Below are 25837 nucleotides of genomic sequence, written 5' to 3'. Positions count from 1 at the left end.
TGCCCAGGGTCATTAGGAAGTTCAAGCAAGAAGGAGGAATACTACTTCTGATGGCTCCAGGGTGGCCCAGATGGCATTGGTTCTCAGACCTGCAGGGTCTCTCGATAGAGCGTCCTCTACTTCCGCAAATCCCATACCTCCTCGTTCAGGGCCCTTGTGTCTACCAGGATCTGGCCCGACTGGCTTTGGCAGCGTGGCTCTTGAAGCTTCAGTTCTGGGGCCAAGGGATTCTCTGAGGCGGTCATTCAAACTATGTTGAAAGCCCGTAAACCAGCTTTGGCTCAGATTTATTATAGGGTCCGTAATTCTTACTTTACCTGGTGTGCAGCTAAGATTTATGATGCGTATAAGTTCAGTACTGCCAAACTTTTGGCTTTTCTGCAGCAGGGCCTGGACTTAGGCCTCCGTCTGGCATCCCTCAAGGTTCATATTTCAGCTTTGTCGGTGTGGTTTCAGAGAAATATTGTGACTCTGCCTGACATTCATACTTTAACTCAGGGAGTTTTACGGCTTCAACCTCCCTATGTTCCTCCTGTGGCTTCTTGGGAGTTGTCTGTTGTCCTGGATGCCTTACAAGAGTCTCCATTCTAACCTCTTGAGTCTGTGGACCTTAAGTGGCTTACTCTTAATGTCTTGTTTTTGCTGGCTATTACCTCTGCTAGACGGGTTTCAGACTTGGGTGCCCTGTCGGTCACCCTTTCTGATTTTTCACCGTTACTGGGCGGTTCTTAGAACTCGCCCTGGTTATCTGCCTAAGGTGGTGTCATTTTTCCACCTTAACCAAGAGATTGTGATTCCAGCCTTTACCTCTCCTGCTTTATCCTCCAAAGAGTGGTCTTTGGATGTGGTACGGGCTCTCCGTATTTATGTGAAGAGAACAGCTTCGCTTAGGAGATCTGATTCTCTTTGTTCTTTTTGGAATTCACAAACGTGGCTGGCCTGCTAATAAGCAGACCTTGGCCAGATGGATTAGAATGGTGATTGCACATGCTTATGTACAGGCTGACCTTCCAGCTCCTGCAACCATCAAAGCCCATTCTACTCTGTCTGAAGGACCTTCTTGTCGGCCCGCCGTGGTGCGACCTTTGAACAATTGTGCAAGGCGGCTACGTGGTCGTCAGTGAACACGTTCATAAAGTTCTATGCCTTCGATACTTCTGCTTCCCAGGATGCCTCCTTTGGACGCCGGGTTCTGCTACAGTGCGTCCCCTCCCATAAGGAACTGCTTTAGGACATCCCCGATGTAATTCCCTGTGGAATCACAGTGTACTCCATTGCAGAAAAGGAGATTTATGGTAAGAACTTACCTTTGTTAAATCTCTTTCTGCGAGGTACACTGGATTCCACAGGGCGCCCACCCTGACGCACTTAGTTTCTTTGGGTTTGTATGGCATTAGCCACTGGTACCTTCTCCTGTCGTGAGAATGTAGTTGTTTGTGGCTACTTATTGTCTCTCTTACCTGCTACTGCATTGGACAGGTTAACAAAACTGAGCTCCAGTGCCTGGAGGCGGGGATATAGAGGAGGCGGCGCTATGCATCCTGGGAACAGTCAAGCTTTTAGCCTGTTGGTGCCTCAGATCAAAATTCTACTCTACACCCCGGTGTTATCCCTGTGGAATCCAATGTACCTCGCAGAAAGAGATTTAACAAAGGTAAGTTCTTACCATAAATCTCCTTATTGTTGAAATATTGGTTTTAATAAAGAAGTTGTCAGGTTGATACATTTTTAAGATACTTATTGGTAGACTATAATTGTTTAACTGACAAGCGTATTGGGGTTATTAACAATATGGTTATCTTATAATAATAATATTTATATTAATATTAATGTTAAAAGTAGTGTAAAAAAGCCTCAGAAGGAACATTGAATATAAAGTAAAATCCAACACTTCATACGTATTCCAGTATCATTTTAAATATACATGCAGAAACGCCCTCCTTTTGTATAAGAAGTCTGTTTCAGGAGTCCTACTAGAAGAGGATACATTGAGAGGTGTAGCTATTTATAGTTTCTCTAGCATCCATAAGGGATATTGGGGACAGATTTAGTATGATGGGGTATAGACTGGTCCAAAGGATCCAGTGCACTTTAACTTTCTTCAACTGGGTATGCTGGCTCCTCCCCTCTATGCCCTCTCCCACAGGCAGTTTAGGAAAAAGTGCCCTCAGGAGAAGATGCACACTCTGCAAGCTCCAGAGTTTTTCTTCAATTTCATTTAAACTTTTACTTATTTCAGTATGCTGTTTGGGCAACAGCATACCGGCGCCGTGGGAGTTAGGGGGGGAGACGGTTAGTGGCCTCATGAGGTGCAGAGTCGCTTCTCCGCTGCAGGACTACTGTCCTGAGGGGCTGTTTGTTCAGCGGGGCACTGCGCCTTAGCTGCCGCAGCTTGCTGCACGCCCCTAACAGCCTGAAGGTGATTGTCGGGGTGAGTACAAACCCGGGGCCCCCCGGTTCATTGTGCGGCAGAAGCGTGGGTGAGGCGTACGGGTGCCCCTGCGTGAGACTGGCTGGAGGAGTGTTGTACCAAGCATTTACCAGACATTTCCAGTGTAAAACTTATTAGTAGCTCCTGCACCATAGCGGGGGGCAGAGCTACATCAGAGCTCAGCAGCATTTTGTCGCCATCCTCTGCATAAGCAGGCAGCAGCAACCTCATGCAGCTCCTCAAAACGGTCACAGAATCACAGGTACCGGGTGTAGAGGGGGAGAGCCGCTATTAGTGCACAGTTTACATTCCTCTGGGGAAATCTCTGTACAGCAGTATCACTGTTATATGTTAATACATGAAACGCTGACAGTCTCACTGGGGCTGTACAGCATTGAATGCACTGGTGGGTGTCCTCTCTTCTGTGTCTCCTCTCACATGCAATAGGGTAGGGCAGGCTTGTATTGTATTCAGTCTGTGTTGTATGTGTTTTGTTTCTGTCTTTCATTATGGTGAAACAGAAGTCATGCAATGTATGTAATGCCAGATTCTCCCCTAGTTCATCGGGCTCCATATCCTGTGAGCAGTGTAGTCAGTCATCACAAAATGCTGATAACATGGGGGGAGACTCCAGAGCCTTCCTGGCTAGTGGCTATAAAAACAATGATGTTGGATATGTCATCTCGGCTCACTGCCAATGCCAATAAAACACAATAACTGCAACAAGCAGTGGCTAGCCTAATTTCCAAGGCTGATGCGTCCCATACCCCGCTGTGTACTACAGGTGCACAAAAACGTGCTTTGCCTGCAATCCTATGAGATTCTGATGATGATGTACAGGTGGATGGGGATCCCTCCACTACATTTCCCTTCAGCACACTAAAAAATTACCTGTAACCATACCTGAACCTATCTGGTAATAGAAATTCAGAGAATTAGTTTACACATGTTTAAGCTGCTGCGCCACTTCACGGCTTCTCCAATGTCAGCAGTCCTAACACTACACAATGGCAGTGCCCACTGCCCACATAGGGCCATGTAATTTGTCACAGTAGGCCTCATGATAAAGGCTATTACTAAAACACATCCAGACAGAGAGCTAACACCCAGGAGCCACCCCCAGGATCTCCCATTGGCACTACAAGGAACAGCATGCCTTCCAAATGCTGCTCCCATTCAATGCCTGTCGCACACAAGCGGACAAAATGGTAAATGCTTGATCATTCCTGGAGATAATTATGTTTCAGGTGCTGGAAACGTGTTTGGAAACATGTGTAAACTAATTTTCTGAATTTCTATTACCAGATAGGTTCAGGTATGGTTACAGATAATTTTTTAGTGTGCTGAAGGGAAATGTAGTGGTGGGATTTGCAACCCCTCCCCTCTCTGTCTGCTTGTCTGTGACCCCTCCCCCTTTCCAGCACCTGAAACATAATTATCTCCAGGAATGATCGAGCATTTACCATTTTGTCTGCTTGTGTGCGAGAGGCATTGAATGGGAGCAGCATTTGGAAGGCATACTGTTCCTTGTAGTGCCAATGGGAGATTCTGGGGGTGGCTCCTGGGTAAGTTAGCTCTCTGTCTGGATGTGTTTTAGTAATAGCCTTTATCATACCTTGCCATTTGCCCCTGGTGTCAGGAAATTCTGGGAAGAATTTCCAGCAGTAGACGTCTCAGTCTCTCTCGCCCTTCTAAAAAGGCGGTGCTCCCTGCTCCGGGCTCTTTTACAGTAAAGGACCAGGGGATAGGAAAATAGAGACCACTCTAAAATCTATGTACACTGCTGCAGGTGTAGCTCAAAGGCCAGTCGTTGCTGGATGACACATGCCATTCATACATGGGCTACTCAGATTGAAGAGGGTCTTTCAGGTGATATGACCTTGGTTACTACTGTAACTTTCCTAAAACACATTCAGGGCACGGCAAGAGTCCTCTGTGACTCCCTTAAAGAGATTGGCAATATAAATGATAGAACCACTGCTATGGCTGTGTCTGCACGCAGAGCCTAATGGTTGCGTCCAAACATAATGTGGAATCTCTTCCCTTCACAGGTGAATGGCTCTTCCGAGGTGAATTGGGCGCATGGATCTCCAAAGCTACTGCTGGGAAATCCGCGTTTCTCCCTTCAGGGGTTCCGCCTGCTAGGCTTACCTACCCGGGACTGTCTACTCAGTCCGTTCGGTCCTCCAGATTTCGATCTAGGGCCCGGGGTGCCTGCAATGCATCTAAAGGCTCCAGAGGTAAGCCTAAGAAGCCATTGCTGGCTGTCAGGAACAGAGCACCAGTTCAGCTTCCACAAAGATTTCAGCATGACGGTGCCCACCCACCCCGAGGGGATTTCATGGTGGGAGTTTGGTTACGTCACTACAGCCACATCTGGGACGGTTCCTGCCAAGATGCCTGGATAAGAGACCTTATCTCTCAGGGTTACAAGCTGAAGTTCAACGATGCTCCTCCCCAACGATTTTTCAAATCAGGTTTGCCAGTTTTGGAAAATATGTGTGTTACGCTACTACTGGCCATCGACAAGTTGGTCCAGTCCCAGGTCATTGTTCCAGTACCCCTGCTACAGCAGGGACAAGGTTATTACTCCAGTCTGTTCGTAGTGCAAAAACCAGACTGGTCTGTGAGACCCATTTTGAATCTGAAGTCCTTGAATCCTTACCTGAAGGTTTTCAAATTCAGGATGGGATCTTTGAGAGCGATGATCGCGGGCCTGGCACAACAGGAATTCCTTGTGTCGCTGGATATCAAGGACACCTACCTACATATCCCAATTTGGCCCCCTCATCAGGCCTATCTGCAGTTCACCCTACTGAACTATTACTACCAGTTTCAGGCATTGCCCTTCGGCCTGTCTACAGCTCCGAGGGTGTTCACGAAGGTTATGGCGGAAATTATGTTCCAGCTCAGAGTACAGGGAGTCAACATTGTCCCTTACCTGGACGATCTCCTGACAAAACTAAGTTCCAGAGAGCTTCTACTGCTCCATATAGATCGCACTATCCAACTTCTGTCTCACCATGGGTGGATCCTCAATCTACAGAAGTCTCAACTGGAACCGTCTGAAAGGCTGCTGTTTCTGGGTATGATACTGGATACGGTAGCTCAGAGAGTGTTCCTCCCAGAGGACAAGGTGAGAACACTTCAAGAGATGGTTCGCAGGGTTCTCCGACATGCTTGAGTTTCCATTCATCTTTGCATAAAATTGTTGGGAAAACTGGTGGCCTCATACGAGGTGATACCGTTTGTAAGGTTCCATGCCAGACCCTTCCAATTGGACATCCTGAACAAGTGGTCCGGTTCACATCTTCAGATGCACCGGATGATTCAGCTGTCACCCCAGGCCGGGATTTCACTCCTGTGGTGGTTACAGTCTTCCAACCTGCTGGAAGGTCGACGTTTCGGGATTCAGGATTGGATCCTCCTCACGATGGATGCAAGCCTGAGTGGATGGGTAACTGTCACCCAGGTGTTGCAGTTCCAGGGCAGGTGGTCTGCTCAAGAGGCCCTACTTCCGATCAAAATTCTGGAACTTTGTGCTATCTACAATGCTCTGATTCAGGCCTCCTCTCTACTCGGGGATCAGGCGTTCCAGGTTCAGTCGGACAACGCCACGGCAGTGGCATACATCAGTCGACAGGGAGGGACAAAAAGCAGGGCCTTCATGCGAGAAGTGTCAAAAATACTTCTCTGGGCGGAAAGAAATGCAAGAGCGCTGTCCGCAATTTTCATTCCAGGACTGAACAACTAGGAAGTGGACTTCCTAACTTGCCACGACCTCCACACCAGGTGTTTCAACAGATTGTCGACAGTTGGGGACACCCGCAGATCGACATGATGGCGTCTCGCCTCAACAAGAAGCTTCACGGCTACTGCTCGTGAACCAGAGGTCCTCACGCGAGTGCAGTGGATGCGCTGACTTCGCCTTGGCCTTACCGACTGGTCTACCTATTTCCTCCGATTCCGTTGATCCTAAGTATGCTCCAGCGGATCAGATATCACAGAGTACAAGCAATCCTGATTGCGCCGAATTGGCCCTGAAGGGCGTCATACGCAACTCTTCTTGACAAGTCCACAGAAGACCCTTGGCCTCTGCCGCTAAGAAAGGATCATCTTCAGCAAGGACCTTTCGTCTACCCGGACTTACGGCGGCTTCGTTTGACGGCATGGAAGTTGAGCGGAACATCCTAGCTCACAAAGGGCTTTCCAAAAAAGTAATTGCCACTATGGTCCAAGCCAGAAAACCTGTGACGTCAAAACACTATCATCACATCTGAATGAGATATGTCTCTTTGTGCGAGGAACGCACGTATCCACCTGCAGAGTTTCACCTGGGACGTTTCCTACAGGCTGGTGTGGATAAGGGCTTACTCCGGGCTCCGTTAAGGTCCAGATTTTAGCTCTCTCAATTTTCTTTCAGAAGAAATTGGCAGTGTTGCCAGAAGTTTAGACCTTCTTACAAGGGGTACTCCACATACAACATCCCTTTGTGCCGCCTACGGCACCCTGGGCTTTGGATGTTGTATTGAAATTTCTACAGTCCTCCTGGTTTGAGCCTCTGATGACGGTAGAAGACAAGTACCTCACATGGAGGACAGTGATGTTCTTGACCCTGGCTTCTGCTAGACGTGTCTCAGAATTGGGGGCCTTATCGTGTAAAAGTCCCTACTTTGGTCTTTTACAAGGACAGAGCGGAGCTCCGGACTAGACAGCCGTTCCTGCCGAAGGTTGTCTCCGCATTCCACCTGAATCAACCTATTGTGGTTCTGTCCTGTTCTGACGCTTCGGCTCCTCCGGAGTCTTTGAATGTTGTGCGTACTTTGAAGATCTATGTCAGGCGCATAGCTCGGGTCAGGAAGACTGATTCCTTATTCGTGCTTTATGATGTGCAGAAAAAGGGTTGTCCTGCTTCAAAGCAGTCCATTGCTCGTTGGATTAGGCTTACTGTCCAACAGGCCTATATGTCTGCAGCTTTACCTGTTCCTCAGTCTCTGAAGGCCCACTTCAGAAGGTCAGTGGGCTTTTCCTGGGCGGCTGCCCGTGGAGTCTCAGCCTTGCAAATATGCCGACTGGCTACTGGTCGGGGAAGAACACTTTTGTGAAATTCTACAAATTTGATACCCTGGCCAAAGAGGATACCCAGTTTGGGCAGGCGGCGCTGCCGCAGTCTCCGCACGTTCTGGATGGTTTGGGACATCCCCCATCGTACTAAATCTGTCCCCAATATCCCTTATGGATGCTAGAGAAAATAGGATTTTAAATACCTACCGGTAAATCCTTTTCACGTAGTCCATAAGGGATATTGGGCGCCCGCCTCTGTGCGGTGACTTTCTGTAGGTTATCTGTTGTGTTACAGTTCAGCTGTTGCTGTTTTATGTTGCTGGCCAGGTTGTTATGGTGTGCTGGTGTGTAAATCTCACCACACTTATTGTTGTTATAGTATGTCCTTTCTCCTTCGGGCACTGTTTTACCTGCAACTGCCTGTGGGATGGGGCACAGAGGGGAGGAGTCAGCACACCCAGTTGAAGAAATTTAAAGTGCACTGGCTCCTTTGGACCCCTCTATATATGTTACATTTTAAAAATAGTGGTACAAAAGAACTGCAGAGTCCCAAAAGGCGACATGTTTATCACCTTTTAATCAAGAGCATATAAAAATACAATAATGACATGTTTGAATCAAAAATTTAGAGAACTCCCATATTGCGTGAGCAGTGGCTGAATTAGTTTGTTATAATGGAAGAGTGTTGATGGATATATATCAAGGATCAGGTGATCGGATAGACAACATGCCACATACAGAATAAATAGCAAGATGTCTGACCCGGATATGTTAGCATGCCAGTCCTATCTGCAGGCTGTGTTCTCCCCAGGGCCTATTTCAAGGGTGCACTGGCCAGCACTTTTCTTACACTGCCAAGCTCACAGTCGCTGCATCAGATGTCCATGGCAAGCCAGACTTACAGAAGAGTACACAAAGTATATGAAGTTTGATTTGGAGTTCATGTCCTTGAAATCAGGTGTTGATGTATATAATCAAATGTACAACTTATAATGTATTCTAATACTATTTAGTGGAAGAAGTTACCAATTGATCCGTGTTTATTAACCCATGTGCTTAATGTACTACACATCTTATAATAATGGGCATTGATTCCATAAATCCAAACAATTAAACACCCAGGACGGCTGTGTTACAACTGTGCAAATCTTTGTTTTGTTATTTTCCCCTCTTTGTTTCTTTCTATTTGTAAGCAAGTTTATGACGCACGTGGTCTCACAGTTTGCCTCCAGCTACGTCTACTACTGGAAGGAATTCTTTCCGGAACAGCCAATCCTCTATCCCCCAGGCTTTGATGGAAGAGTGGTGTTGTACCCCAGTGAAGAAAACCTTAAGGATTACCTAAGCTGGAGACAGGCTGACTGTAAGGATCCTTTCTAAAATGAACTTGTTAGCTCTAATTACAGTTCACTAATCACCCGCAGAAAGTGGGCGCAGCAGCTACCAGCTCATGAGGAACCACACACCTCCCAACATGACCCTCTCCAGGAAGGAGAAAATGATCTGCTTCTAGACTTTTCTCATAATTTGTGATTGCCGGCACCTGTGCTGAACAGGTTTCTGGATAAGAAAGGTGTTTTACCACAGGTGATGGCAATCATACAGTAAGAGGGACGTCCAGGAGCAGAGCATTCTGTCCCTCCTGGAGAGGGTCATGTTGAGAGGTATGGAACTATAGCCATGAAAGTGTCTCTTTGATGTCACTGGTTCATAGTAAATTGATAGACAAGGTTGTTATTACCGCTGGTTCAGGCTTCCTCTCTGTGTGTGACAGATGAAAAAGAAAACCCCATGAAATTAAGTGTTTATGTGATGTGTACAGTTAAAAACAATTGGATAGTTCAATTCTGAATTGGATTTTGTTTTAATGTTGTTATCTATTGGATTGTTGCTCTTGGTGAAAATATGTCTATTAGACTAAGGAGTCTGTGTGCTAAAATGCAGCATTAAAGATGGTTTTTCTATCAGTGAGATAGAAAATTTATACAATAACAGTATTTGAAAGTAATGGAGTCACTGGAATACTTAGATTGGTATAAAATTTCTGTCATTAATTTTAACGCACTGCAGAAACGAGCTAAAGTAACCCAATAGTATTATTGGGCTAGCAAATTACAGCCCATTTTTAGCATGCGCTAAATGACCCTTTTTCGGCTGATAGCCCATGGGATCCAGGATAAGTGTCATGACCCATGTGTTATTGCAAAAACATGATTCTCATAGGATTGCTTATCAGGGATTCTGCTTTGAATACCCAATAAGTGTCGGGGGCTAATTGGATAGCCCCGGGGAAATCAATTAACCATGGTAATTTACCACAGGTAATTTGATATCTCCCAGAATCTACAAATTATAAATAAGAATTTACTCACCGGTAATTCTATTTCTCGTAGTCCGTAGTGGGTGCTGGGTACTCCGTAAGGACCATGGGGAATAGACGGGCTCCGCAGGAGACTGGGCACTCTTAAAAGAAAGATTAGGTACTATATCTGGTGTGCACTGGCTCCTCCCTCTATGCCCCTCCTCCAGACCTCAGTTAGGGAAACTGTGCCCGGAAGAGCTGACATTACTAGGAAAGGATTTGGAATCCAGGGTAAGACTCATACCAGCCACACCAATCACACCGTACAACTTGTGATAACTATACCCAGTTAACAGTATGAACAACAACTGAGCCTCATTCAACAGATGGCTCAGAACAATAACCCTATAGTTCAGCAATAACTATATACAAGTATTGCAGAAAGTCCGCACTTGGGACGGGCTCCCAGCATCCACTACGGACTACGAGAAATAGAATTACCGGTGAGTAAATTCTTATTTTCTCTGACGTCCTAGTGGATGCTGGGTACTCCGTAAGGACCATGGGGATTATACCAAAGCTCCCAAACGGGCGGGAGAGTGCGGATGACTCTGCAGCACCGAATGAGCAAACTCAAGGTCCTCCTCAGCCAGGGTATCAAACTTGTGGAATTTTGCAACAGTGTTTGATCCCGACCAAGTAGCAGCTCGGCAAAGTTGTAAAGCCGAGACCCCTCGGGCAGCCGCCCAAGAAGAGCCCACCTTCCTCGTGGAATGGGCTTTTACTGATTTAGGATGCGGCAGTCCAGCCGCAGAATGTGCAAGTTGAATCGTGCTACAGATCCAGCGAGCAATAGTCTGCTTTGAAGCAGGAGCACCCAGCTTGTTGGGTGCATGCAGGATAAACAGCGAGTCAGTTTTTCTGACTCTAGCCGTCCTGGAAACATAGATTTTCAGGGCCCGGACTACGTCCAGCAACTTGGAATCCTCCAAGTCCCGAGTAGCCGCAGGCACCACAATAGGTTGGTTCAAATGAAACGCTGATACCACCTTTGGGAGAAATTGGGGACGAGTCCTCAATTCTGCCCTGTCCATATGGAAAATCAGATATGGGCTTTTACAGGACAAAGCCGCCAATTCTGACACACGCCTAGCTGAGGCCAAGGCCAACAGCATGACTACCTTCCACGTGAGATACTTCAACTCCACGGTCTGAAGTGGCTCAAACCAATGTGATTTCTCTATCGTCCTAGTGGATGCTGGGGTTCCTGAAAGGACCATGGGGAATAGCGGCTCCGCAGGAGACAGGGCACAAAAGTAAAGCTTTCCGATCAGGTGGTGTGCACTGGCTCCTCCCCCTATGACCCTCCTCCAAGCCAGTTAGATTTTTGTGCCCGGCCGAGAAGGGTGCAATCTAGGTGGCTCTCCTAAAGAGCTGCTTAGAAAAGTTTAGCTTAGGTTTTTTATTTTACAGTGAGTCCTGCTGGCAACAGGATCACTGCAACGAGGGACTTAGGGGAGAAGAAGTGAACTCACCTGCGTGCAGGATGGATTGGCTTCTTGGCTACTGGACATCAGCTCCAGAGGGACGATCACAGGTACAGCCTGGATGGTCACCGGAGCCTTGCCGCCGGCCCCCTTGCAGATGCTGAAGTAAGAAGAGGTCCAGAATCGGCGGCAGAAGACTCCTCAGTCTTCTAAAGGTAGCGCACAGCACTGCAGCTGTGCGCCATTTTCCTCTCAGCACACTTCACACGGCAGTCACTGAGGGTGCAGGGCGCTGGGAGGGGGGCGCCCTGGGAGGCAAAATGAATACCTATTTTGGCTAAAAATACCTCACATATAGCCTCCGGAGGCTATATGGAGATATTTAACCCCTGCCAGAATCCGTTAAGAGCGGGAGACGAGGCCGCCGAAAAAGGGGCGGGGCCTATCTCCTCAGCACACAGCGCCATTTTCCCTCACAGAAAGGCTGGAGGGAAGGCTCCCAGGCTCTCCCCTGCACTGCACTACAGAAACAGGGTTAAAACAGAGAGGGGGGGCACTAATTTGGCGTTAGAAATATATAAAAAAGATGCTATAAGGGAAAACACTTATATAAGGTTGTCCCTATATAATTATAGCGTTTTTGGTGTGTGCTGGTAAACTCTCCCTCTGTCTCTCCAAAGGGCTAGTGGGTCCTGTCCTCTATCAGAGCATTCCCTGTGTGTGTGCTGTGTGTCGGTACGTGTGTGTCGACATGTATGAGGACGATGTTGGTGAGGAGGCGGAGCAATTGCCTGTAATGGTGATGTCACTCTCTAGGGAGTCGACACCGGAATGGATGGCTTATTTAGGGAATTACGTGATAATGTCAACACGCTGCAAGGTCGGTTGACGACATGAGACGGCCGACAAACAATTAGTACCGGTCCAGACGTCTCAAAAACACCGTCAGGGGTTTTAAAACGCCCGTTTACTTTAGTCGGTCGACACAGACACAGACAGGGACACTGAATCCAGTGTCGACGGTGAATAAACAAACGTATTCCTTATTAGGGCCACACGTTAAAGGCAATGAAGGAGGGGTTTCATATTTCTGATACTACAAGTACCACAAAAGAGGGTATTATGTGGGATGTGAAAAAACTACCGTAGTTTTTCCTGAATCAGATAAATTAAATAAAGTGTGTGATGATGCGTGGGTTCCCCCCGATAGAAAATTATGGGCGGTATACCCTTTCCCGCCAGAAGTTAGGGCGCGTTGGGAAACACCCCTTAGGGTGGATAAGGCGCTCACACGCTTATCAAAACAAGTGGCGGTACCGTCTATAGATAGGGCCGTCCTCAAGGACCAGCTGACAGGAGGCTGGAAAATATCATAAAAAGTATATACACACATACTGGTGTTATACTGCGACCAGCGATCGCCTCAGCCTGGATGTGCAGAGCTGAGGTGGCTTGGTCGGATTCCCTGACTAAAAATATTGATACCCTTGACAGGGACAGTATTTTATTGACTATAGAGCATTTAAAGGATGCATTTCTATATATGCGAGATGCACAGAGGGATATTTGCACTCTGGCATCAAGAGTAAATGCGATGTCCATATCTGCCAGAAGATGTTATGGACACGACAGTGGTCAGGTGATGCAGATTCCAAACGGCACAAAGGTGTATTGCCGTATAAAGGAAGAGGAGTTATTTGGGGTCGGTCCATCGGACCTGGTGGCCACGGCAACTGCTGGAAAATCCGCCGTTTTTACCCTAAGTCACATCTCTGCAGAAAAAGACACCGTCTTTTCAGCCTCAGTCCTTTCGTCCCTATAAGATCATATCTGCCCAGGGATAGAGGAAAGGGAAGAAGACTGCAGCAGGCAGCCCATTCCCAGGAACAGAAGCGTTCCACCGCTTCTGACAAGTTCTCAGCATGGCGCTGAGACCGTACAGGACCCCTGGATCCTACAAGTAGTATCCCAGGGGTACAGATTGGAATGTCGAGACGTTTCCCCTTCGCAGGCTCCTGAAGTCTGCTTTACCAAGGTCTCCCTCCGACAAGGAGGCAGTATGGGAAAAAATTCACAAGCTGTATTCCCAGCAGGTGATAATTAAATTACCCCTCCTACTACAAGAAAAGGGGTATTATTCCACACTATATTGTGGTACTGAAGCCAGAAGGCTAGGTGAGACTTATTCTAAAAAATTTTTTGAACACTTACAAAGGTTCAAATCAAGATGGAGTCACTCAGAGCAGTGATAACGAACCAGGAAGAAGGGGACTATATAGTGTCCCGGGACATCAGGGATGCTTACCTCTATGTCCCAAATTTGCCCTTCTCACTAAGGGTACCTCAGGTTCGTGGTGCAGAACTGTCACTATCAGTTTCAGACGCTGCCGTTTGGATTGTCCACGGCACCCCGGGTCTTTACCAAGGTAATGGCCGAAATGATGATTCTTCTTCGAAGAAAAGGCGTCTTAATTATCCCTTACTTGGACGATCTCCTGATAAGGGCATAGTCCAGGGAACAGTTGGAGGTCGGAGTAGCACTATCTCGGATACTGCTACAACAGCACGGGTGGATTCTAAATATTCCAAAATCGCAGCTGATCCCGACGACACGTCTGCTGTGCCTAGGGATGATTCTGGACACAGTCCAGAAAAAGGTGTTTCTCCCGGAAGAGAAAGCCAGGGAGTTATCCGAGCTAGTCAGGAACCTCCTAAAAACAGTGCATCATTGCACAAGGGTCCTGGTAAAAATGGTGGCTTCCTACGAAGCAATTCCATTCGGCAGATTTCACGCAAGAACTTTTCAGTGGGATCTGCTGGACAAATGGTCCGGATCGCATCTTCAGATGCATCAGCGGATAACCCTATATCCAAGGACAAGGGTGTCTCTCTCCTGTGGTGGTTATAGAGTGCTCATCTTCTAGAGGGCCGCAGATTCGGCATTCAGGATTGGATGCTGGTGACCACGGAGCCCAGCCCGAGAGGCTGGGGAGCAGTCACACAAGGAAAAAATTTCCAGGGAGTGTGATCAAGTCTGGAGACTTTTCTCCACATAAATATACTGGAGCTAAGGGTAAATTTATAATGCTCTAAGCTTAGCAAGACCTCTGCTTCAAGGTCAGCCGGTATTGATCCAGTGGGAAAAACATCACGGCAGTCGCCCACGTAAACAGACAGGGCGACACAAGAAGCAGGAGGGCAATGGCAAAAACTGCAAGGACTTTTCGCTGGGCGGAAAATCATGTGATAGCACTGTCAGCAGTGTTTCATCCCGGGAATGGAAACTGGGAAGCAGACTTCCTCAGCAGGCACGACCTCCACCCGGGAGAGTGGAAACTTCATCGGGAAGTTTTTTCCACATGATTGTAAACCGTTGGGAAATACCAAAGGTGGACATGATGGCGTCCCGTCTGAACAAAAAACGGGACAGGTATTGCGCCAGGTCAAGAGACTCTCAGGCAATAGCTATGGACGTTCTGGTAACACCGTGGGTGTACCAGTCGGTGTATGTGTTCCCTCCTCTGCTTCTCATACCTAAGGTGCTGAGAATTATAAGACGTAGAGGAGTAAGAACTATACTCATGGCTCCGGATTGGCCAAGAAGGACTTGGTACCCGGAACTTCAAGAGATGCTTACAGAGGTCTTATGGCCTCTGCCGCTAAGAAGGGACTTGCTTCAGCAAGTACCATGTCTGTTCCAAGACTTACCGCAGCTGCGTTTGTCGGCATGGCGGTGGAAAGCCGGATCCTAAGGGAAAAAGGCATTCCGGAAGAGGTCATTCCTACCCTGGTCAAAGCCAGAAAGGAGGTGACCGCACAACATTATCACCACATGTGGCGAAAATATGTTGCGTGGTGTGAGGCCAGGAAGGCCCCACAAAGAAATTTCAACTCGGTCGTTTCCTGCATTTCCTGCAAACAGGAGTGTCTATGGGCCTCAAATTGGGGTCCATTAAGGTTCAAATTTCGGCCCTGTCGATTTTCTTCCAGAAAGAATTGGCTTCAGTTCCTGAAGTCCAGAAGTTTGTCAAGGGAGTATTGCATATACAACCCCCTTTTGTGCCTCCAGTGGCACTGTGGGATCTCAACGTAGTTCTGGGATTCCTCAAATCACATTGGTTTAAAACCAGTCAAATCTGTGGATTTGAAGCATCTCACATGAAAAGTGACCATGCTCTTGGCCCTGGCCTGGACCAGGCGAGTGTCAAATTGGTGTTTTTTTTCTCAAAAAAGCCCATATCTGTTTGTCCATTCGGACAGGGCAGAGCTGCGGACTCGTCCCCAGTTCTCTCCCTAAGGTGGTGTCAGTGTTTCACCTGAACCAGCTTATTGTGGTGCCTTGCACCTACTAGGGACTTGGAGGACTCCAAGTTGCTAGATGTTGTCAGGGCCCTGAAAATATGTTCCAGGACGGCTGGAGTCAGGAAAACTGACTTGCTGTTATCCTGTATGCACCCAACAAACTGGGTGCTCTTGCTTCTAAGCAGACTATTGCTAGTTGGATGTGTAATACAATTCAGCTTGCACATTCTGTGGCAGGCCTGCCACAGCCAAAATATGTAAATGCCCATTCCACAAGGAAGGTGGGCTCATCTTGGGCGGCTGCCCGAGGGGTCTCGGCTTTACAACTTTGCCGAGCAGCTACTTGGTCAGGGGCAAACACGTTTGCTAAATTCTACAAATTTGATACCCTGGCTAAGGAGGACCTGGAGTTCTCTCATTCGGTGCTGCAGAGTCATCCGCACTCTCCCGCCCGTTTGGGAGCTTTGGTATAATCCCCATGGTCCTTTCAGGAACCCCAGCATCCACTAGGACGATAGAGAAAATAAGAATTTACTTACCGATAATTCTATTTCTCGGAGTCCGTAGTGGATGCTGGGCGCCCATCCCAAGTGCGGATTATCTGCAATACTTGTACATAGTTACAAAAATCGGGTTATTATTGTTGTGAGCCATCTTTTCAGAGGCTCCGCTGTTATCATACTGTTAACTGGGTTTAGATCACAAGTTGTACGGTGTGATTGGTGTGGCTGGTATGAGTCTTACCCGGGATTCAAAATTCCTCCCTTATTGTGTACGCTCGTCCGGGCACAGTACCTAACTGGCTTGGAGGAGGGTCATAGGGGGAGGAGCCAGTGCACACCACCTGATCGGAAAGCTTTACTTTTGTGCCCTGTCTCCTGCGGAGCCGCTATTCCCCATGGTCCTTTCAGGAACCCCAGCATCCACTACGGACTCCGAGAAATAGAATTATCGGTAAGTAAATTCTTATTTTTAGGAAATCCAACACTACGTTGAGATCCCAAGGTGCCACTGGAGGCACAAAAGGGGGCTGAATATGCAGCACTCCCTTAACAAACGTCTGAACTTCAGGCAGTCAAGCCAGTTCTTTTTGAAAGAAAATAGACAGGGCCGAAATCTGGACTTTAATGGATCCCAATTTTAGGCCCATAGTCACTCCTGACTGTAGGAAGTGCAGAAATCGACCCAGCTGAAATTCCTCTTTTGGGGCCTTCATGGCCTCACACCAAGCAACATATTTTTGCCATATGCGGTGATAATGTTTTGCTGTCACATCCTTCCTAGCTTTTATCAGCGTAGGAATGACTTCAACTGGAATGCCCTTTTCCATAAGGATCCGGCATTCAACCGCCATGCCGTCAAATGCAGCCGCGGTAAGTCTTGGAACAGACCGGGCCCCTGCTGTAGCAGGTCCTGTCGGAGCGGCAGAGGCCAAGGGTCCTCTGAGATCATTTCTTGTAGTTCCGGGTACCAAGTTCTTCTTGGCCAATCCGGAACGATGAGTATAGTTCTTACTCCTCTCTTTCTTATTATCCTCAGTACCTTTGGTATGAGAGGAAGAGGAGGGAACACATAAACCGACTGGTACACCCACGGTGTCACTAGAGCGTCCACAGCTATCGCCTGAGGGTCCCTTGACCTGGCGCAATATCTTTTTAGCTTTTTGTTGAGGCGGGACGCCATCATGTCCACCTGTGGCCTTTCCCAACAATTTACAATCAGCTGGAAGACTTCTGGATGAAGTCCCCACTCTCCCGGGTGGAGGTCGTGCCTGCTGAGGAAGTCTGCTTCCCAGTTGTCCACTCCCGGAATGAACACCGCTGACAGTGCTAGCACGTGATTCTCCGCCCATCAGAGAATCCTTGTGGCTTCTGCCATCGCCATCCTGCTTCTTGTGCCGCCCTGTCGGTTTACATGGGCGACCGCCATGATGTTGTCTGACTGAATCAGCACCGGCTGGTTTTGAAGCAGGGGTTCTACTTGACTCAGGGCATTGTAAATGGCCCTTAGTTCCAGAATATTTATGTGTAGGGAAGTCTCCTGACTCGACCATTGTCCTTGGAAGTTTCTTCCCTGAGTGACTGCCCCCCAACCTCGGGGGCTTGCATTCGTGGTCACCAGGACCCAGTCCTGAATGCCGAATCTGCGGCCCTCGAGAAGATGAGCACTCTGCAGCTACCACAGCAGAGACACCCTGGCCCTCAGGGACAGGGTGATCAGCCGATGCATCTGAAGATGCAATCCGGACCACTTGTCTAACAGATCCCACTGAAAGATCCTTGCATGGAACCTGCCGAATGGAATTGCTTCGTAAGAAGCTACCATCTTTCCCAGGACTCGCGTGCAGTGATGCACCGACACCTGTTTTGGTTTCAGGAGGTCTCTGCCAGAGATGACAACTCCTTGGCCTTCTCCTCCGGGAGAAACACCTTCTTCTGTTCTGTGTCCAGAATCATGCCCAAGAACTGCAGACGCGTCGTAGGAACCAGCTGCGACTTTGGGATATTCAGAATCCAGCCGTGCTGTTGTAGCACTTCCCGAGATAGTGCTACTCCGACTAACAACTGCTCCTTGGACCTTGCCTTTATAAGGAGATCGTCCAAGTACGGGATAATTATAACTCCCTTCTTTCGAAGGAGTATCATCATTTCGGCCATTACCTTGGTAAATACCCTTGGTGCCGTGGACAGACCAAACTGCAACGTCTGGAATTGGTAATGGCAGTCCTGTACCACAAACCTGAGGTACTCCTGGTGAGGTGGGTAAATGGGGACATGTAGGTAAGCATCCTTGATGTCCAGTGACACCATAAAAATCCCCCTCTTCCAGGATTGCAATAACCGCCCTGAGCGATTCCATTTTGAACTTGAACTTCCTTATAGAAGTGTTCAAGGATTTCAAATTTAGAATGGGTCTCACTGAACCGTCTGGTTTCGGAACCACAAACATTGTGGAATAGTAACCCTGTCCCTGTTGAAGGAGGGGAACTTTGATTATCACCTGCTGAAGGTACAGCTTGTGAATTGCCGCCAGTACTACCTCCCTTTCCTTGGGAGTAGCTGGCAAGGCTGATTTGAAGTAAAGGCGAGGGGGAGACGCCTCGAACTCCAGCTTGTATCCCTGAGATACCATTTGTAGAACCCAGGGATCCACCTGCGAGCGAACCCACTGGTCGCTGAAGTTTCGGAGACGCGCCCCCACCGCACGTGGCTCCACCTGTGGAGCCCCAGCGTCATGCAGTGGACTTAATGGAAGCAGGGGAGGATTTTTGTTCCTGGGAACTGGCTGTCTGGTGCAGCTTTTTCCCTCTACCCCTGCCTCTGGGCAGAAAGGACGCGCCTCTGACCCGCTTGCCTTTCTGAGGCCGAAAGGACTGTACTTGATAATACGGTGCTTTCTTAGGCTGTGAGGGAACCTGAGGTAAAAAAGTCGACTTCCCAGCTGTTGCTGTGGATACGAGGTCCGAGAGACCGTCCCCAAACAATTCCTCACTTTTATAAGGCAAAACTTCCATGTGCCTTTTAGAATCCGCATCACCTGTCCACTGCCGAGTCCATAATACTCTCCTGGCAGAAATGGACATTGCATTAATTCTAGATGCCAGCCGGTAAATGTCCCTCTGTGCATCCCTCATATATAAGACTACGTCTTTAATATGCTCTATGGTTAGCAAAATAGTATCCCTGTCAAGGGAATCAATGTTATCTGACAGGGTATCAGACCATGCTGCTGCAGCACTACACATCCATGCTGAAGCAATAGCAGGTCTCAGTATAGTACCTGAGTGTGTATACACAGACTTCAGGATAGCCTCCTGCTTTCTATCTGCAGGCTCCTTTAAGGCGGCCGTATCCTGAGACGGCAGTGCCACCTTTTTTGATAAGCGTGTGAGCGCCTTGTCCACCCTAGGGGATGTTTCCCAACGCAACCTGTCCGTTGGCGGGAAAGGGTACGCCATTAGTAACCTCTTAGAAATCACTAATTTCTTATCTGGGGAACACCACGCTTCTTCACACAATTCATTTAACTCATCAGATGGGGGAAAAGTCACTGGCTGCTTTTTCTCCCCAAACATAATACCCTTTTTAGTGGTAACCGGGTTAATGTCAGAAATGTGCAACACATTTTTCATCATAAGATTTTTATTTTATGTTAGAAACATACAAATCAACCGTCGATATGCAAACGGTGAACAAGGGATTGCAACAACAGAGTGATCATTATAAAAACAAAACGTGTATATAACCTTCTGTAAGAGAACGGTAGAAAAGTGTGGTATGGTTGATAGAGAGAAGAACTGGAAGCCGAAGATTCCAGAGCTATGAGGGGAGGGAGAAGGCGAGGGAATAGAACAGCGTCTTTAATGGGGCGTGAGTTCAGAGGATAGGAGGGAGAAGAGAAAAAAAAAAAGAAAAAAGAAAAAAAAAATGGGGAAGAGAGAGGAGAGGGAAGAGAAAGAAGCAAAGTAAAAAACAAAAAACAAAAAAAACAAAAAAAAACATTTATAGCGGGGGAGAGGATATAGGAGGAGGGGTTGTGGTTACTAGGCGGGGTCTTTCATTAGTTAAATCCTGGGAGGGGGCGGTCGTGAAGCCTGTACCATGGGAGCCAGGTGGAGTGGAACTTTTTAACTGTGTTATGTCGAAGGCTAGTAATGTATTCCATGTTTGCCACAAACCAGATTCTGTTCGTGAGAGCTTGGTAGCTGGGGGTTTCGGGATTCTTCCAATTACTTGCAATTTGGTATTTTGCTGCGCAAGATATGAAGAGAACTAGGTTTTTAGATTCTTTGGAGATGTGATCGGGCGGAGAGCAGAGGAGAAGGTTCGCAGGCGATAAGGGCTCTGGCAAGTCGATTAGTCGTGATATAAGCTTGCGGACCTTTGTCCAGTATTGAACAATCACCGGGCAGGTCCACCAGATGTGATAGAATGTGCCTACTTGGCCGCAGCTTCTCCAGCAAAGGTTGGAGGTATCGGGGAATATTTTGTGTAGTCGGTCCGGTACTAAGTACCATCTGGTATATATTTTATAAGAGTTTTCCCGGATGGCTACGCTGATGGAGCACTGTGAAATCGCGGCGCGGATTGTATCCCATCCCTCGTCCTCTATGTGGCACCCCATGTCAGCCTCCCATGCTAGCTCATGTGGTTCGAGAGGTGGGGGTGTAGGGCTGAGGATAGTTTTGTAGAGGAGGGAGATGGTGCCTCTACTGGTGGGGTTGTAAATACAGAGTCTCTCAAGAGGTGTGGGGGTCGATAGAGGAAACTTTAACTGTAGTGAGGAAAGAAAGTGGCGAATTTGTAAGTATTGATAGAACAGTGAGTTCGGTAGGCTGTGCGCAGTTTGTAGGTCAGAAAATGATTTAATAGAGTGCGTCCCTGTGAAGTGGTGTATCCTGGTAACTCCCGCTGAGATCCAGGGGCGGGCCATTTCCCGAGAGAGTCCCGGGGGAAATGCTGGGTTGCTCCAGATGGGAGTCAGGGGGGAGGGGTGGTTTGTTAGTTTTAATTTTTTGTTCAAGTTTCGCCAGTGTGTAAGTGTCAATTCTATTGTGGGGGAGGTGCGGTGGGATGGGATGCGTATTTTACTAGAGAGCCAGGGCGAGTAAGAAATGGATGGGAGTCCCGATAAATCGCTCTCTAGATCAACCCATCTTTTAGTGTGTTCTGGGACATGCCAGGCCACCATTTGGCTTAGTCTGGTCGAGTCATAATAGCGTTGGAGGATGGGAAGGCCCAGACCCCCGTTTTGAGAGTGTTTGGCTAAGATATCCCGCCAGATTCTAGGCTTTTTGTGATTCCAGATAAATTTGCAGAGGGAGGACTGGAGTTTGTTAAGAGTCTGGGAGGGCACGGAGATCGGGAGTGTTTGAAATAGGTAGAGAAGTTTGGGAAGGACATTCATTTTTATAGCATTGATTCGTCCCACCCAGGAGAGAAAGTAAGACTCCCATTGTTGGATATCAGTGAGGATTGACGTGATGAGAGGGGGGGTAGTTAGCTTTGTAGAGTGAATTGTAAGATTTGGTGATGGAGATTCCAAGATATTTAAGGGAGCGTCTTCGCCAGGAAAAGTTGAAGTTCTGTTGCAGTTGTATCTTAGTTAGTTTGGGGATGTGCAAGGAAAGGGCTTCGGATTTGGTCTGATTAATTTTATACCCCGAGAGATTGCCATATGTGGCTAGTTCCTGAAAAAGGTTTGGGAGAGAAATAGTTGGGTTTGTCAGGGTCAGGAGGATGTCGTCAGCAAAAAGGGAGATGGTGTACTGAGTATGGTTGACTTGGACTCCCATGATATCAGGGTTAGTCCGGATGTGGCTTGCAAGGGGTTCAATGATGAGTGCGAATATAAGGGGAGATAATGGGCACCCCTGTCGTGTTCCATTTGAAATTTTAAGGGGGTCCGAAAGTAGGCCATTGGAAAGAACCGAGGCCGAGGGGTTCTGGTATAGGGCATGTATGGCTTGGAGAAAATTACCTTGAAGACCAAAACGTTGTAAAGTCTGTTGCATGAAGGGCCAGGAAACTCTGTCGAAGGCCTTCTCTGCGTCTAGGGCAAGGGTCAGGGATGGAATCTTGTGGAGGTTTATGTGGTCGATGATATCCACGACTCGTCTAGTGTTGTCGAGTGCCTGTCTAGATTGAACAAAGCCCACTTGGTCGGGGTGTATGAGCGAGGGGAGAATAGGATTAAGTCTATTGGCTAGTACTTTGGCAAAGATTTTCAGGTCCGAGTTTAAAAGTGATATGGGTCTATAGTTAGAAATGAGTTGGGGATCTTTATTGGGTTTTGGAATCACGGTAATGACGGCCTTGGTGGTGTGGGGGTGAAAGGAGGATCCTTCTAAGATAAGGTTGAATAGTGACGTGAGGTGGGGGAGTAGTGCGGGTTGAAAAGTTTTATAATATGACATTGGGTAGCCATCCGGGCCCGGGGCCTTAGACGGTTTCTGACTACCGATGGCAAGGGTTAATTCCTCTGGGGTGATGGGTTTGTTCAGGGCTGCGGAGGTGGAGGCGTCGATACGAGGCAAATCTGTGGAGGCTAGGTAGTCTGCAACCGAGGGGTGGGTCGGGTCAATTGAGGAGGAAGTGTCTGGTAAGTTGTAGAGCTGCTCATAATACGTCCGAAAGAGAGAATTGATAGTCTTTGGGTTGTATTGGAGGGTGTTTTGTTCGTCTTTGATAGCCGGAATAGCAGTGTGCGCTTTCCGAGCCCTCAATCTGCCGGCCAATAGCGAATCTGCTTTATTACTTTTTTCGTAGAATTTTTGTTTCAGCCAGCGGAGTGAGTGCTCGGTTTTTTCGGCTAGCAGCGCGTTCAGAGTGGCCCTGGTGGAAGTGAGTTTTGAGTAGAGAGATTGCGAGGGTCGTTGCTTATGTAGTGCTTCTAAGTTGTGGACTTCTATTGTGAGGGATGATATTTTTTGTTTGCGATCTTTGTTCCTATGTGATGCGTAGTTAATGATGTGTCCCCTGATCACTGCTTTGTGGGCTTCCCAGATTAGTGGGGTGCAAATAGAGTCAGTCATGTTTAAGGAAAAATAGTCGGCTAAAGCTAGCTTGATCTTTTCCTGAAATTGAGGGATTTTTAAAAGCGTTTCGTTTAGTCTCCAATTGGGGCGAGTTGTCGGGGTGTCAAGGAAGTCGAAGGAGGCGGTGATAATGGAGTGGTCTGACCAAGGGTTAGTGAGGATAGATGAGTCTAGTACGTGTTGGGAGAGCAGTGTGCCGCAGTAAAATAGATCAATGCGTGAGTATGAGTGGTGCGGGGTTGAGAAGAAGGTATAGTCTCTGGCTGTTGGGTTGAGAGCTCGCCAAATGTCGAAGAGACCAGATTCGAGGATATGTTTATTTAAGGAGCGCGAGGGAGAGTCTCGATGGGGGCGGGACTGGCCAGGAGATTTATCCAGATCGGTGTCTGGGACAGTGTTGAAGTCTCCGCCTAGTATTAAGTAACCTTTTCTAAATTTGTTCAGGTCTGAGAAAAAGGTGTTAAAAAAAGAGGATTGCCCAGAGTTGGGGGCATAGACAGTGGCGATCGTGCATTCTAGATGTCCGAGCGTGCCCGTCAGAATGATGTACCGTCCATCCGAGTCTGTGTGGGTCGAATGGAGTGTGAATGGGATTTTAGAGTGGATCAAGACGGCCACCCCATTGTGTTTCGATTGACTTGAGGAGTAGAAGGCCGTTGGGTAGCGTTTTGTGGTTAGGGAAGGGTGCGAATGAGATTTGAAGTGGGTTTCTTGAATGAGCACAATTCCCGCTTTTAGGGTTTGAAGAGAGTGGAATAGGGATGAGCGTTTCTGGGGGGTATTGAGACCCTTGGTGTTCAAAGACGCCAGGAGCAGGGGCATTTTTTATTGCGTTGGGAGGGTGCGCAGAGGAGAAATGGGGGAGAAGGAGGGAGGCGTAGAAGGAGAGGAGGATGAGAAAGTGAAACAGCAGTGAGAAAGTAAGTGGAGATATAGGGAGAAAGAGGAAGAGAAAGAAAGAAGAGAAGAAGAAGAAGAAAGGAGAAAAAAAAAAAGAAAAAAAGGGGGTGGGGGGGGGGGAGAGGTAGTGTGAGCCTGTGTAGGAGTTCCTTACGACCAGCGAGAAGGAACGGGCACAGAGAGTGGGATCGAAGGATCCAAAGTGGAGGAGCGTCGGGTAGCGATCGTGCTCCCTCCACGGAGGGGAAGAGGTGGGGAGGGGCTAGATGCTTGAAAGTAACAGTGTGGGCCTATGTGGGCTCGTGTGGTAAGTGCAGGGATTGAAGGAGCACGTCCCTCCAGTGGTGGTCTGTGTGATAGAGGCAATAGTAGTTGAGAGGCGTAGGAGCCTTTGTGTGGGTGATGTGTGGTTGAAAGACGACATGCAGTGTCAAACAACAATGTCAAACAATAAGTACAATAATAGCAATGCTACATCAATACCAACAAAACTGAAAAGTAGTTAGAATTTCGAACTGTACATCTTGGTTCCAATATGGGGATAGAAAGAGTATGGTAGTTATTAGTATGCTGTGTGAAGCATATATATGGGCGGGCCCATGGGGGTATCTTAAACCGCAGAGCTTCGAATAGCGAGGTTAGCAAGGTGGGCTGGAGAAAGGTAAGGGCAGACAATATATAGTCTGTTTATGGAACAATCAAGATGTGGAACTAAAACAGGAAAGGTAGTGTATAGGGGTATTATAACAGTATGATGAACGAAGCGTCCTTATAGATATAGGTGCTGAGGTAATCAGGGTGGGTGAAGGTCAGGGCTGTGGTCTGCAGGTGGGTCAGAGTCCTCCAGGTGTGAAAGGAAGTCGTTTCCGTCTCTCGGGTCTTTAATGACGACTGTTTTTCCGTTATACTCGACCAGGACTTTGAAGGGGAAACCCCAACGGTAGCGGATACCGCGTGTGCGGAGAGCTGATGTCAGATCTCTGAGTTCTCTCCTTTTGAGTATGGTGGAGGGGGCCAAGTCCTGAAAAAATTGCAATTTGACATCCTCAAACATTATATGTGGCTTGCCCCGGGTCGGGAGGAGGACCATCTCTTTGTCCTTGAAGTTGAGGAAGCGCATGATGACGTCTCTCGGGGGCTCGCCATCTCGGGGTCTAGGGCGGAGGGCTCTGTGAGCTCTTTCCAGAGGCAGCTCCCGAGAAGCTGTACTTGGCAAAAGAGTGGAGAACAGCCTTTGGAGGTATGTTTCGAGGGCTGTCGGGGGAATGGACTCTGGAATGTTGCGGATCCTGAGGTTGTTTCTCCTTTCGCGATTTTCCAGGTCCTCGTTCTTGGATCGGAGCTCTGTTATATCTCGGATGAGATGGTCTATATCCCTGACCGTTTCTATGTGGTCTTTTTGTAGGACGTCTTGTCTGGCTTCCAGTTTGGAGGTTCTGGAGGATAAGGATGAGATGTCTGACCTGATAGAGGAGACTGCTCTGTCGAGCTTGGTTTCTAGAGATTCTTTGAAGTCCATTATGAGTGACTTCAGAGCCATGATATCCTCTTTGGTCGATGGGGCGGGCGAGGGTAGTGGGTCGTCTCCATTTGGAAAAGATAAGCTGGGAGAGGGGGGGCCAGAGGGTAGGGAGGGTTTGTCGCCCTTGTCGGTTTTGGTGAAATGTTGGGAAATGTCTGTACCCGCACGTCTTCTTGTGTTCGGGTTGGGTTTGGACATCTTTGCACCTTGGTGAATGAGTGTGGGAAAAAAAAAAAAAAACACACCACACAGAGCGTTAAGGTAGGAGGGTAGAGTAGGATTATTTAGTCGC

General features: G+C 47.9%; 1 protein-coding gene across 1 annotated transcript in view; it reads left to right on the top strand.

The window, feature by feature from the left end:
- Nucleotides 1-25837, top strand: part of THG1L (tRNA-histidine guanylyltransferase 1 like) — a 120249-nt gene that overhangs the window by 34757 nt on the left and 59655 nt on the right. The window contains exon 3 of the mRNA XM_063928394.1: nucleotides 8689-8858. Within this exon, the coding sequence (XP_063784464.1) occupies nucleotides 8689-8858 (170 nt within the window). The remainder of the gene's footprint in view (nucleotides 1-8688; nucleotides 8859-25837) is intronic.

The sequence above is a fragment of the Pseudophryne corroboree genome, chromosome 6 (genome assembly GCF_028390025.1).
Source record: "Pseudophryne corroboree isolate aPseCor3 chromosome 6, aPseCor3.hap2, whole genome shotgun sequence".
Lineage (NCBI taxonomy): Eukaryota > Metazoa > Chordata > Amphibia > Anura > Myobatrachidae > Pseudophryne > Pseudophryne corroboree.
The sequence above is the reverse complement of the archived record's forward strand: the minus strand, read 5'-3'. Positions and strand labels throughout refer to the sequence as shown.